The 14,293-nt window shown below is 33.2% G+C and overlaps 1 protein-coding gene across 3 annotated transcripts in view; it reads left to right on the top strand.

Moving 5' to 3' along the window:
- LOC143250437 (uncharacterized) overlaps positions 1-14,293 on the top strand; it is a 112,183-nt gene that overhangs the window by 45,671 nt on the left and 52,219 nt on the right. For all 3 annotated transcript variants that reach the window (XM_076500953.1, XM_076500931.1, XM_076500942.1), the window contains exon 4: positions 2,837-2,959. In XM_076500953.1, coding sequence (XP_076357068.1) covers positions 2,837-2,959 — 123 coding nt within the window. The remainder of the gene's footprint in view (positions 1-2,836; positions 2,960-14,293) is intronic.

Here is a 14,293-nt window from a genome sequence, read left to right as displayed (position 1 = left end):
ATTTGCTTTGTTGTTTTGTTTTGCTCGTGGAAAACGTTGTCGCTCTATGCTGAGCTAAACATGGAATCGAAACTTTTTCTACTGGCTAAAACAAAACAATAGAAATATATACAATACTTTCTAAAAACAAGATTTCATTCATGTTTATTTATTTAAAAGAGAGCGAGCGATGACGTCATATGGATCGTCAAGAGACATTTCAAAACACAAAAGGTATAATTCCTGATGAACTTGTGGGGTAAATTTTGTTCCGGAAATAGTTTATTCTACTCACTTTGTTCACTGTTTTCACTTTCTCTGGAAAAAGTAAAAAACAAATAAATTAACTTCGCAGTGTTGCAGAAATAAGCGTTATATTTATTTATTTTTTTTATTTCTAGAGACATATACGCAATAAAATAATACACTTGCGAAAAAACAAAAAATGCAGTGCATAAAATTCACTGCTAACACGTTCTGGCATGGCAAAAGTTATTGTTCTTTTAAATTACTCAGTAAGAGGCCTGCTAACACTCACTAAAAATGTCAGTTAACGATCAGCTAAATAGTCCTTTCCAACTTTTTGGGTGAACTGATGAACGGGGACATTAAGCACCTGGAGTTTCTCCCACAATGCTGTCCCTAGTCGTCTACATTGACGTTTTTCACGCGAAAAGTGAATTAGGAGAAAATGTAGATTAAATTTAGAAAGGTCTATTTTAGTTTGCTTCATGTTAAAGTTGCAGAATAGACTATCTGCGCTCAGCCAACAGCGGGTATCAAAACCTGAGTTTTAGCGTTATTAGACCAACGAGTTGCCGCTGAGCCGTCGGGATGGCATATAATAAAAGATAATGAAAAGTAATTTATTATGTAATATTCTGACCCTTTAAGAACGTTAAATTAGAGTTTCCAGTTTTATATCTAACCAAAGTTATTCTAAGAAAGTAAGAGGAGAGTTACATATTTGCACACTGTCAAACACTGTCTGGGTTTAATCAATTTTTAATGTTAGCGGATTTTGCACCCAGAGGTTTATGGCTCACTTCTCGTCGTCGAAATGTATGCTGCACTTTAGGGCTGTAACAACGCTATAAGAATAATGGTGAAATATCTATTCAATCAGACAAGATTAGCTCAAGATGGATATTATTGAATAGCTGCTGCTTTTCCTCTAGTTTGTTAGATCAAAACTATGAACCGGTATGCATGAAAAGCTCTTGCGTATCTTTGTAATAACTCCTCAGTAGCTCAATATTAAACGTGAAAACTTTTTTGTTAAAAACGGAGTTCGATACCCCTGGTTGTTATAGCAAAAACAGCCTATTGTATAGATTCGTGCTTTACAGGAGAGAATAAGCTTTGTACGAAAATAATACAAACTGAAACTGGAAAAGTCTTTTAAAACATTTTGTTAGCGACAGAGCTCTTTGGTTTATGATTATTATTGTTTATATTAAATTGGCCCGGCATGGCCAGGTGGAAAAGGCCCTCGGCTGGTCGCGGGTTCAAATCCCCGTCACATCAAACATGTTCGCCCTTTCAACCGTGGGGGCGTTGTAATGTAACAGTCAATCCCACTATTCGTTGGTAAAAGAGCAGTCCAAGAGTTGGCGGTGGGTGGTAATGACTAACTGCCTTCCCTCTTGTCTTACACTGCTAAATTAGGGACAGCCAGTGCAAATAGTTCTCGAGTAGCTTTGCGCGAAATTCACAACAAACTTATATTAAATATTTTAACCAGATTAATACCACTTTATCAAGATACGCTTCCTTACACCACAATTTGCTTTGGAAAAACAACTTTATAAAGTTTTGAAACATAAAAGCTGAAGTGTTAAAACATATTTTACGAAAGCAATTTTTATTCTTTGAATTTAAAATGAAAGTACATGTTAACTGCTGTTTGTAATGTTTGTCCACAACTAAATAGTTCATGATATGAAATGTTAATGCTCTTAATTTATGAGCTGTCGAATGACGTCTCTCCTTCAATAATGACTTCAAAAGTTAAATATCACATAATAAGACAAATAAACAGCATAAGATGACAGCTATAAACGCTATGCTCACTTTTTAAAATCGTTATAGCCCCGGCAAGTCTGAAGGCTTATAACGATAATAATCTGGTTTAAATACTGGTGATGGGCACAGCAAAGGTAGCCCATTACGTAGTTTACTGCTCAACAACATATTGACGAAATGTAATAAACTCCAAAACAAAACATTTTTTATAAAAACCATCATTACAGGAAATGATACTTTAAGGAACAACTAAAATAATACATTTTATAAACAAAATGTGAAAAAGGAAACAGTCACATCCATTGACCAGAGATATACGCACAGAATTAGTATTTGAAGATTGATTCCTCTTATTCCATTGTTCATGAGCCGCCAATAAAAGGGGAGTATCCCTCTGGTCCCGAATCATCAGGAACCCCGTTAAAAAGCTCGCCAAACTGATTTTTCAGAGTTCATTAAACACTTTGCCATAAAAAAAATGTTCTGAAAGTTGCACTTTACTGTTAAATGATATTATGAGGGCCCATGAGTACGTGATTATTCGAGGGTTCAGAGTAACTCTCGACGTCCGTGCCATTGTTCTTACTTTAAATTTGTAATGTATAAACTGGCTATTCTACACTATTGATTTGCTATTTACACCAGAAGATTATATTTTTATTTTTTTACTTCTATGTTACCAAATCCTTAACGTTCTCGTGAGGACACTGCAAAATATATGATATATATATATGTATGTAAGTATGTATACACACACATACACACATATATGCTTCTAAAGATATTTATGTTGAATCCAATTGCTGTAAACAATTTCGTTTCTTTTTTTTAGGCCAGTTTCCCTTTATAACATATTTAGTGCTTAACACAAACTACTGCGACCCCAGGCAATTAGTGCGTGAACTAGAAAGCACTTCTCCACCACCTTCCTGTCAAGACCAACTTCACCACATAGGTAAGTACTCTAATTATATATTATTATTTACAATAATATTTGATATATAAAGTAGCGACACTTGCAGTTTTACCACTCTCATCACAATAAAATGTGTCGGTTACATGAATAATGCATTTTAACCATTTTTATAATGGAAATAAACACAACCATTGTTTTATGGGGTCTTTCAGGTGTATAGCTGTTGTTATTAGATCAGATACAACATACATTTTGTTTTTGATAATTTAATTAGTTGCAGTCAAACTCCTAACCGGTAAGTTATCTGGTATATATTGAGACGTTTGCTGACATTTTTACTGACTGGTATGACCTTTGCGCTTCCTCAAATGACATTGTAGCAACTACTGAGCTTGATTGGAAGAAGTTTATCAGCTAAGTTTCAATTTGTTCTGGTGGTAAAATTCTGTATCAATACTGTAGGCAATATAAGCAATTACTTCAGATGTTGAAATAGATTTAGTTACTAGTTTCGCCTTAAATTTCAGGAGCAGACACATAAAATACACAACTAAGGAAAATCTTGCAATAACCCAACTCTTAAAACATTTAAATTCAAAATTTTCTTGACATCTACATAAAAACGTATCTAGAGAATGATAAAAAATCTGGTATTATTTCAAAATAAATTGTTATTTTTTTCTGCCTGACCCAATAAAATCAAAACGTTAGGTAATGTTTAATTATTAGTTAATAATTGCCAAAAGAATGAGTGTGATATGAAATATTTTGTTACATTGTTTTAATGACACATTCTGGTTGAAAGTGTTCTAAATGTAACAATTTTATAACAGAAACTGTACCTTTACCAGTTTCTGTACATGAAATTTCTGAACGATTGTAGTGGAATGTACGAACAGTGATGTGCTTCTGTTATTGTGCGTTCGTTGATAACGGCTAAAAATTATCTATGGGTGAAAAAATATTAGACCTTTAAGAGAAAGATAAAACAAAAACTGAACAAGGGCTTTGTGAAAACATTACATTTATATTGAGTGTATACAATACCTTACATACACCTCCGGACTATATTAATAAGGTTTAGAACTAGTTTGATGTGTCCTGTATTTAGCCTGGCGGGCTGTGGATCCGTTAATTAATATTTCTCGTCCTGTTACTATCAAAATTAATATAAGCTTGTGCTCCGTACTTTAGGGACGTTGGTGAAATATAAAAGGACTATTAAAATTCATTCTTTGGTTAGACAAGGGTCGGCGGCGAGTACTGTTTCTAATTGCCTTTCCTTTAGTCTATCAGTTCAAAATTAGGGACGACTACTGCAGATAATCCTCGAGTAGCTATGCTTATACAGGCTTATTTAGTACGTTCTATGTGAGGCAGAATCATTGTTGTAATAAGTAAGTTCCACTGTTACATAATATTTTTTGGTACTGGAGTCATTTATCTTATACTTAAAGACGATAACAGATAACACTGTTTTGTGCTATTTGAACACTTTTATACATATGGTTTGAAATTTAAACCTGCTGCATTGTAGTCAGTAACACTTGTAAGTTACAAACTTATGATGTTTCTTCATTTGACTATTGAATGTAGTTTTAACAAATTGCAGTTTTAAGTACCGAAAGTGACTCCGCTAATTTATTTGCAGTACTTTTTAAATCTAAAGGAACAACAACAAGAAAACAAAGTTTCTCTGGTCCTTTAGCTAACAGTTGTTATTACAAGAAAGAGGTTAACTTGAATACATAATATGTGCCACACATTGCAAACCCAGTTCATGTGAATTTTTATATTTGTTTGAAATTTCGTACTGGCAAATAAAGTTTAATTAACACGTAATTATGAGTGTTATATTTTTAAATAATAAATTTGTTTTTTTTTTGTACTTATTGATAACACTTACGAACGGACATAAATATTAGAACTTCTTTGATAAAGGAAATGAATGTGGATAGTAAATAAACTTAAAATTCAAAGCCTGTGTTTCGTATCAAATATACATATATATAAATAATATATAGATAAACAGAAACATCGTTTACCCAGAATAATAGGAAAACCAGGATTAAATATTTTAATAAATAATAAACCTCGAGGGTTATCTGTTTATAACCCTTCTAAACTGATAGAACAGAGGGAATCAACGGTACCAACAGCTAACTCTTGGGCTGTTACTGTTGGAACGTATAGTAAGAACTGATCGCTACTGTTGGAACGTATAATAAGAACTGACCGTTACTGTTGGAACGTACAGTAAGAACTGACCGTTACTGTTGGAACGTACAGTAAGAACTGACCGTTACTGTTGGAACGTATAGTAAGAACTGACCGTTACTGTTACAACGTACACATGATGTATAAATGACACAGACTCGGACCTTTAGTCCACAAACCGACAAGCTAACCACTAGGCCTTAGTCGGCTCTTTAAACACTGTTTAAACGTGAACTTGCTAAAATAATTTCAGTTTGTAACTACTATTAATAAAAATCAATATCTTTATTCACACTTAAACTGTACCTTTTATCTCTCTTTTTTTTTTCGTAATCTGAGGGTCGCGGATTCGCATCCCATTCGCGCCAAACATGCTCGCCCTTTCAGCCGTGGGGGCGTTATAATGTGACGGTCAATCCCACTATTCGTTGGTAAAAGAGTAGCCCAAGAGTTGACGGTGGGTGATGATGACTAGCTGCCTTCCCTCTAGTCTTACACTGCTAAATTAGGGACGGCTAGCACAGATAGCCCTCGAGCAGCTTTGTGCGAAATTCAAAAACTAACAAACAAACAAACTTTTGTTTTGCTTCTTTAAGAACATGTGAACATAATGTTTTTATAAAACTCTTAATAAAAGTACCTAAACACCAATATATATATATATATATTTACAATAAAGCTTAAATCAACACCAACGGAACAATATCAAATTTAAATGGAAACTAGTTTCGACATTTCACAAGACCCCTTCCGTCCAACTGAAATCTTTGGACTGAAGAGAACAAACAAACCTTAGACTAAAAGGGGTATGTGAAATGTCGAAACTAATTTCCATTTATATTTGGTATCAATCCGTTAGAGTGGATTTATAGTTGTGTGGAAATTACCGCACACGATACTGCATAACATACCTATATTGTTTATTATATACACGTATGTTCCTCCAAGCGATCCTAGGTGTGCTTCAGTAATTCATGAATTTCACGAATATCGTTTCATGTTGATGTAACTGTTAACGAACTTCATTTCTCTTAAATCATTACCTTAAGATATGAAATTAGGACTAGCCTAAGTCGTCTTAGCTGTTCGAACCTTGTAACATGCTGAGATTACGAACGAGGGCTGTTTGTTTGTTATTAAGCACAAAGCTACATAACGGGCTATTTGTGTTGTCCCCACCACAAGTATCAAAACCATATTTTTAGCATTGTGAGCCCTTGGACACGTCACCGAGCTATCAATACACCCTAGTCTATATGGGATTTAGTCTTCTGGTTTATTGATATTATATGTTTCTAGTTAATCTGTTACACAGGATTAGCCCCATTAATGTGTAAGTTACTTTTTGGTAAACATTTTCGCATAAAATCGAATGGCACGTTTAAAATCGAACTATACTAATTCTGAAACTTCGCTTGAAAGTCATTTAATGTCAAAGAGAATGTCAAATATGAAACAGTTTCATAAAACTAAGGTTTTCACACACATTATAGATATTCTGACTCTTTATAAAATATATTTAAACATTTTGTAACAAAAACACGTTCTGGTGTAAATTGCAAGTAAAACGTATTTCATAACAATCATCTCCAATAATTTGTAATAGAAGCTCCAGTCACTCAAAAGAATATTTCTCAAACACTCAAGATCATGTTATGATCAAACTTTTTGTGCTTTATTACCCTACAAACACTCAAGATCATATTATGATCAGACGTTTTGTACTTTATTACCCCACAAACACTCAATATCATATTATGATCAGACTTTTTGTACTTTATTACCCTACAAACACTCAAAATCATATTATGATAAGACTTTTTGTACTTTATTACCCTACAAACACTCAAAATCATATTATGATCAGACTTTTTGTGCTTTATTACCCTACAAACACTCAAGATCATATTATGATCAGACTTTTTATACTTTATTACCGCCCTAGAATTTCGTGTGGGATATGGAGAGTTATAAAGTACAAAACGTCTGACCATAATGTGATCTCGAGTGTTTGTAGGGTAATAAAGTATAAAAAGTCCGACCATAATATGATCTTGAGTGTTTGTAGGGTAATAAAGTATGAAAAGTCTGACCATAATATGATCTTGAGTGTTTGAGAAATATTCTTTTGAGTGACTGGAGCTTGTGTTACAAATTATTGGAGATGATTGTTATGAAATACGTTTTACTACAAGTAGTAGACATTTATTTGTACAGTTAGTCACCAGACATCAGTAACTACAGCGGCATGTCAGCCTGTGCGGGCTCTTTTTATTAATGGTACCAGCGTCTAACAAATGTTGCGCATCAGTAAAGTGCGAGGAAAATCACGAGCTCATGTGATTTCCTGTGTTTGCTCTGAGTGACATGACCACGCCCCATCAAGGCAGGCTTTTCCTGCTTGGTTGGAATTCACAGGCTGCAAGAAATCAAACCACACAGGAAAGATAAATATATATATTTCTGTTCTCTCATAGAACATACAATGATTTTATTTTCTGTCTTTCCTTTATGTCCATAACAAGCTGCCTATTTTATACTTATCTATAGCTGACAGGAAACCTCGAAAAATCTATAGAACGTTCCACTGATTGCTAATAGAAACAATAGATATCCTCTCACCCGATAGGCCAGCAGTAAGTTTACGAGTTTAGAGTGTTTAATTCGGGGTTCGATTCATGCCGGTGGAGCAAGAAATTTCTATGCCTTTGTGTTTGTTTGATTTTTGTTATAAATTAATAAACGTATAAGTTGGTGCATATATCAACCAATTTCATGTGAATGGAATGACAAAGTCTCGTCATTTGCTTTATCGTTGTTGCTTCTATTAACGAGAGACACTTAACTTAATCCATCAGAAATAGAAGGTTCTCATACGTGATGTTAATATCTATTGAAAATTAACAATTAATTTTCGCCGCTAGTAGCTAATATTTACAGGATCAGGCGCCACTGAATCTTGACTTTTGTTTCTCTTTTCTAACACTCAATATTAGTGTTGTCAAGGTATATTAGTTATTAGTATTGTGAATAATAAGTGTTCAGTATCTCACTAGTATATTTTAGGTTAACGTTGACAAGCGATGTCATGAATAGTGTTATCACTTTCCATAAGATTTTTCTGTGTATTTACATATAATGCTTTCTATTTCATCACGTTTTCAATTGTCTTTTGCCTCACTACTGTAGCTCATATTTAAACTATATTTATGGAACTAATTTTCTCTCACATATAACGTTTAGTGCTATGATTAGATAACTCAATTTTTATGAAGTAAACGTTTTACTATCAGATATAATATATATATATATATACATGAGAAAAAATTAGTATGTTATACAATAAGATAATAGAATTATTAATTGAAATGTTGCGATAGATTCGTAAAAGGGCCTGTCTTAATAACAGCTCGAAATTTCTAGTTTATCTTTATTCGATTAAACGAGAATGTGTATGTAGAATTGTAATAATATTCTATGTTGAATATTAACTGCAAAGATCACTTGTGTATAGATAAAATCAACTCGTGGTATTCTAGCAAGCTCCGAAAGCTCAGTTCGGGTAGAATTCGTTTCCACGGTAACATGTGCACGTAGACAAATGCGTGTTTGTGGAATCTCACTGAAAGAAGAATGGAGATTTATAACACCTCATACAGATCGAGGATATCAGTGGTTCTCAGTTACTTCTTAACAACGTTGTTGAGTATCACCCTCTCGTTGTTGTTTGAAGATAAGCAGAAAGTTACACAATGAGCTATCTGCGGCTCTGCCCACCACAGGTATAGAAACCCGATTTCTAGCGTTGTAAGTCCGCAGACTTATCGTTATCTTTAGATTTTGTTGAGGTTGTATCTGAAGAGTGAACTATACTAAAAGCTTAACACATTGAGTACTCATTGTACTGAACTGGTGCGTCTTTGTTGTTATGTGAAATATTTATTAGGGGTGTGAAACGTTCACAGTTTAAAAAGAAGTCATTGTTACATTTCAAAATGAGAAATATCGAGATTGTGAAATGCTCGTTGTGAATGGAACACATTTTGTAAATTTATAGTATGTGTTCTGAAAGGATAGAATATTATATAAAATAATAGGCCTTATATTTTGTTTCCTTGTCAGATTTGTTCCTTAACTGTGATAACAACCTTGTTTAAGGAGCTATTGCACGTTTAATTGACTGCGGTGAAGTAAATCTCTCGTAGCCATAGTGAGGTGCCTATCTGATATGAAGTGAAGGTATAATCCCTGGAGCGGCTCAAGATCCGCTTCTCCTGCCTCCCCCCCCCAAAGTACTAAAATAGTATTGGTCAGCCGTAAGTATTAAATAAAAATAAGACTCGTACCAATTTTTAATCGATCGTTCTGTATCAGCAATATATTTCTTTCAGGTAAACTTATGGCTCAATTTGTGGACAAGCGACATATATAATTATATATAAAGCAGAATATACTAAGCTAAGCCTAGAATCGTTTAGTTATAACCTTACATTATTGACTTAAGACGTTGCCCATTCCTAATACGTATTTACAATTTAATTTAATTTAATTAAGCCAAAATACAATAACAGCAACTTTTATAATAGGCAAGATCTGGATTTAATAAATACAACATTTCAACCTGTAATGTCCAGTCATTTTCTGACCTGATGTTGACCAGATACCATGGGTAGAAACTTTGCGATTATTAGAATTAGAACTTGTATTCTGTAAAAGTTGGTGTTATTGTATGTTGTATATTTTAAGTTAGTTATCAAATTAAGTAGACTCTTCGTTAAACATTACTTACAGTTCCTCTTTTTCATAAATATTCATTGATGATTTTTTTCTAGTTTATTAATTAATTGATAATCTGAATTCATATAAACGATCATAAATCTTCTGTATGACAGGAGTTTTCACGATAATTATTTCCATAAAAAATAACCCTAGTAAAATACTTGATACTTAACGCATGGCCTCTTATTATTTGAACTCATTGTTGGCTTTAAACCCTGGAGTTTATAGTAATACATGTGGTTTACTTTGTCTGAGGCTTAGCAGCAAACCATTGGTTTTACGAAACATAGACTCAGTTATTTAGTTCACTTACTTGTGGATGATACTTTCGCCTCTACGGGCTTATAATGATAGAAACCGGGTTTCGATACCAGTGACGGCACAGGTAGCCCATTGCGTAACTCTGTTTTTAACTATAAACAAATAAACAATACTTATGGATGGACAATATTCTAAAAAAAATAAAATATCTATCATGCGCATGACAAACCACACATGTACTAGAAGAAAAAAACAAACAACTTCTTTCTAGCCTGCAGAACACGATCTGAAATACTTACATCTGTGAATTATAAATCCAACACTGAATTAACGTATAGAAGTAGACAATAGTGTGGATATTTAACCATGAATCTGGAAACTAAGTACGTTTTTATTTAATGTTTGATTATATTTTTGTCTTCAGATCTAATGCGTTAGTTAAACATAACTGATACACTGAATTTGTAAACGAGATTAAGTGTGACATTGCAGATGTAAAATATCAATGTAGATATTCCGTTACACTTAGTCACTTATTTTTTGTTCATAATTGTATCTCAGCTAGATACGTTTTTAACTAACCTTTGGACCTACTGTATGAGTTCGTTATAAGAGTACCTGTAAAACCCCACTCTTTTGTCAGCCTGAGATAGATGATTTAAATATAAGTCTATAATTACATTTTAGAATGGTGAGGCTTGGCATGGCCAGGTGGTTAAGGCGCTCGACTCGTAATCTGAGAGTCGCTGGTTCGAATTCCCGTTCACCAAACATGCTCACCATTTCAGCCGTGGGGGCATTATAAAGTTACGGTCAATCCCACTATTCGTTGGTAAAAAAGAAGCCCAAGAGTTAGCTGTGGGTAGTGATGACTAGCTGCTTTCCCTGTAATCTTACACTGTCAAATTAGGGAAGGGTAGCGTAGATAGCCCTCGTGTAGCTTTGCGTGAAATTAAAAAAACAAACAAACAATTAGAACGATGATCTGCGAATAGTTTATAAACATATCTTATTACATGAATTTATAAACAGTGTTATATCTTAAGGGCCTAACTTCACAGTGTTTACAAAAATTGGCAAAGTCTACTTTTTAAAAAGCAAACGAATCATGACATTTTTGTTCTGAAACATTTTCTTTTTATATTCATAAAGTTTTCAATAAAACTTCCATTATATTTTGTTTTAATTATTTTACATTTCCAGAACGTTTGAATTATTTTAATATTTGTAACTTGAAAGTGAGTAAAATGAATAATAAGAAAAGAAATAGCCTTTGTCCAGTTTGAAATGTTTTATTATTTCGACTAATATTGTCTTTTAGTTCCCTCAGGTGAATAACGTTATATTAATTGATGGCCTTAGTCGGTTCAGAACAACAAATAAGATTAAAACGTTTGTGGCGCTATAAACACTAAAATAAACGCATTCATCAATGATGCATGATTCCCTATCTAAACTGTGAGTATCGTCACGGTTATTGTTATAGTCTCTAAACATAGCGACAATTAATTTCCTGGTTCTTATCTAGCGTTTGACTGGCCCATAAGATGGACCTTACAGCGTTTGCCTTTTGCGAGAACAAGTAAAGGTTTTATAATTAAACATTAAAAAGGTGTTCTAATTATTTCCTTCTTTTGCATCAGGGATTCTCTTTGGTCAAATAAAACCACCAAAAATAAAAACAATACCCTAACTAAATATTGGGCCTTAATGTTTAGTTTACCTTGGCTTGAATTTTCCTTATCAGAATTTCTCTTTGAGCAACTAAAATCCTTTTTAGATTTGGAAGCGTCACCTTTTAAGAGATCAGAGTACTTGTTATGAAGAAAGTACTAATGTGAAGTTATACATTATATAGCTGACAATACGTTTCTCAATCGAAACCTATGACAAATTCTTAGTTTCTGTTCACCAATTGAATTAAAAGTATCAATACGATACGATGGCTTTGCTCATTGGCTAAAACAGAGGTGGAATCATAATTCACAAACAAAAATGCAGGTGTTGTTGTTTGGTTTACTCAATAGCTACAAGGTGTTCGGAAAGTCACTGTGCAGTTTTGTCTGTTAATAAATATATAAGTGCACAGTGACTTTCCGAACACCCTGTAGAATAGAAACGTTACCAAATTGTTTAGTTTATTAACGAAAATGGATCATTATTCAATGGAGGCGTTTCATGGTGCCTAGTTCATTTACTAGTATGGTGCTTCGCGTATCATGTGATGTTCAAGGACTAAAAGAAAAAAATTAAATTCTATGTGATTGTTCTCGTAGGCTTAAATTTTAAATATTTTGGCATTTGCCAAATGACAGCCTTTTGAAATACGCAAACCTATCTTAATATACATAGTCCCTGATCTAGCTTTGATTTACCATTCATTGATATACACCGGTTTCAGGAAATTATACTATTCATCAATAACCATAAAAAGTCAAATCGATCGAAACTAGACTGGGAATTTTAGTAAAGAACTGTACATTACATGCATTAAGGCTACTTCGTCGCATGTGATGGATAAACGACAGAAAAAAACAAATATCCAAATCTATTTTATTTTAAGTTTAAATGAAGTTTTGTAAACGTCTTTGTAGTGATATTTGACACATGAATTAAAATTAAAATCCTGATTACTCTGTATACGCTACCTCCTAGTGCTTATTTTTCAATATTTAATTTTATTATTTACAAGTTCAGACATCCTTCTTTCAAATGTTCTTTAATACATTTTTGTAGTTTTCTATAAACCGTGTACTTGGAAATGCTAGAATGAATTATGTACCTAAACACAATTCCTATTCACTTTATAAAAAAAAATATATATATATTTGTTTGTTTTGGAATTTCGCACAAAGCAACTCGAGGGCTATCTGCGCTAGCCGTCCCTAATTTAGCAGTGTAAGACTAGAGGGAAGGCAGCTAGTCATCACCACCCACCGCCAACTCTTGGGCTACTCTTTTACCAACGAATAGTGGGATTGACCGTCACATTATAACGCCCCCACGGCTGGGAGGGCGAGCATGTTTTGGCGCGACTCGGGCGCGAAACCGCGACCCTCAGGTTACGAAGCGCACGCCTTAACGCGCTAGGCCATATAAAAATATATACATTTGAAAATTTTCTAGTTCAGAAATATGAAGCTATATTATTATATAAACAGGTAGCGTAGTTATAATGTTGTCGTAAAGGGCCTAAGATATGCAGATATTCTGAGTGTGCATTGTATATAAACAACTTATTTGTAACGATGACTTTACTAATTGTGTAATAATTAAGTATAAAATTATTCTTATTAGCAATAATGGCTCAGAACATTATATGACATTTACCTTTCTAAATCTTATACTAGATTAGACTTAGCACATGAGAAGGACATTCTCTAATTATTATATGTGCCGCTTCTGTTATTACATGTAATAGCGATTAATAAGGATATTAGAATTAGTGATGACAGCTAATTATTTTGGTGGTTAAGAAAACACTGATACCAATGATTGATGATTTGTACATGGAGTGTAACTGTAGAAAGTGGTAACTAAGCCAATCAACTTTATAAATCTACCACAACGTGCAATAAATAAAACTATAATAAAACTGCTGAATCAACGAAGGTTATTGCAGAATACTACTAGTATTTAGAAATTTATCAACAAACTACACGTATATGCTTTTCTTTGATGATATTCATAAAACAGTTTTATTGTGGAATTCTGTTGCTCCTGTTGTTGTTTTTTACAGTAGATTTGAATAGTTGTGAGACGTTTGAAGGTGATATTTTGAATATGTTAAATATCAATATTGTTCACAGGGAGTGGAACTATTTCTGTACAGTTGATGAAATTCTGATATTGATAGATATATTACTAATCATAGAGACATTTCCGAAAGAAGTTGAAATCTAAGTTATAATTTGGAAGACTAAAAAATATATAGAAATAGAAGTAATAAATGAGGAGGAGAAATTTTAACTTTTTTTTTTATATAAAAAACATTTATATACAGAATTAGTGAAGTTAAGTTTGGAAGATACAGAAATATCATTTACTGTTGAGTTAAATGATTATAGTTTTCTTACTTCCAGTTTACATACCTCCAAATTACAGTTCTAACCTTTC

The sequence above is a fragment of the Tachypleus tridentatus genome, chromosome 1 (genome assembly GCF_004210375.1).
Source record: "Tachypleus tridentatus isolate NWPU-2018 chromosome 1, ASM421037v1, whole genome shotgun sequence".
In the NCBI taxonomy this organism is placed as follows: Eukaryota; Metazoa; Arthropoda; class Merostomata; order Xiphosura; family Limulidae; genus Tachypleus; species Tachypleus tridentatus.
This window is presented reverse-complemented; position numbering and strand designations above follow the sequence as displayed.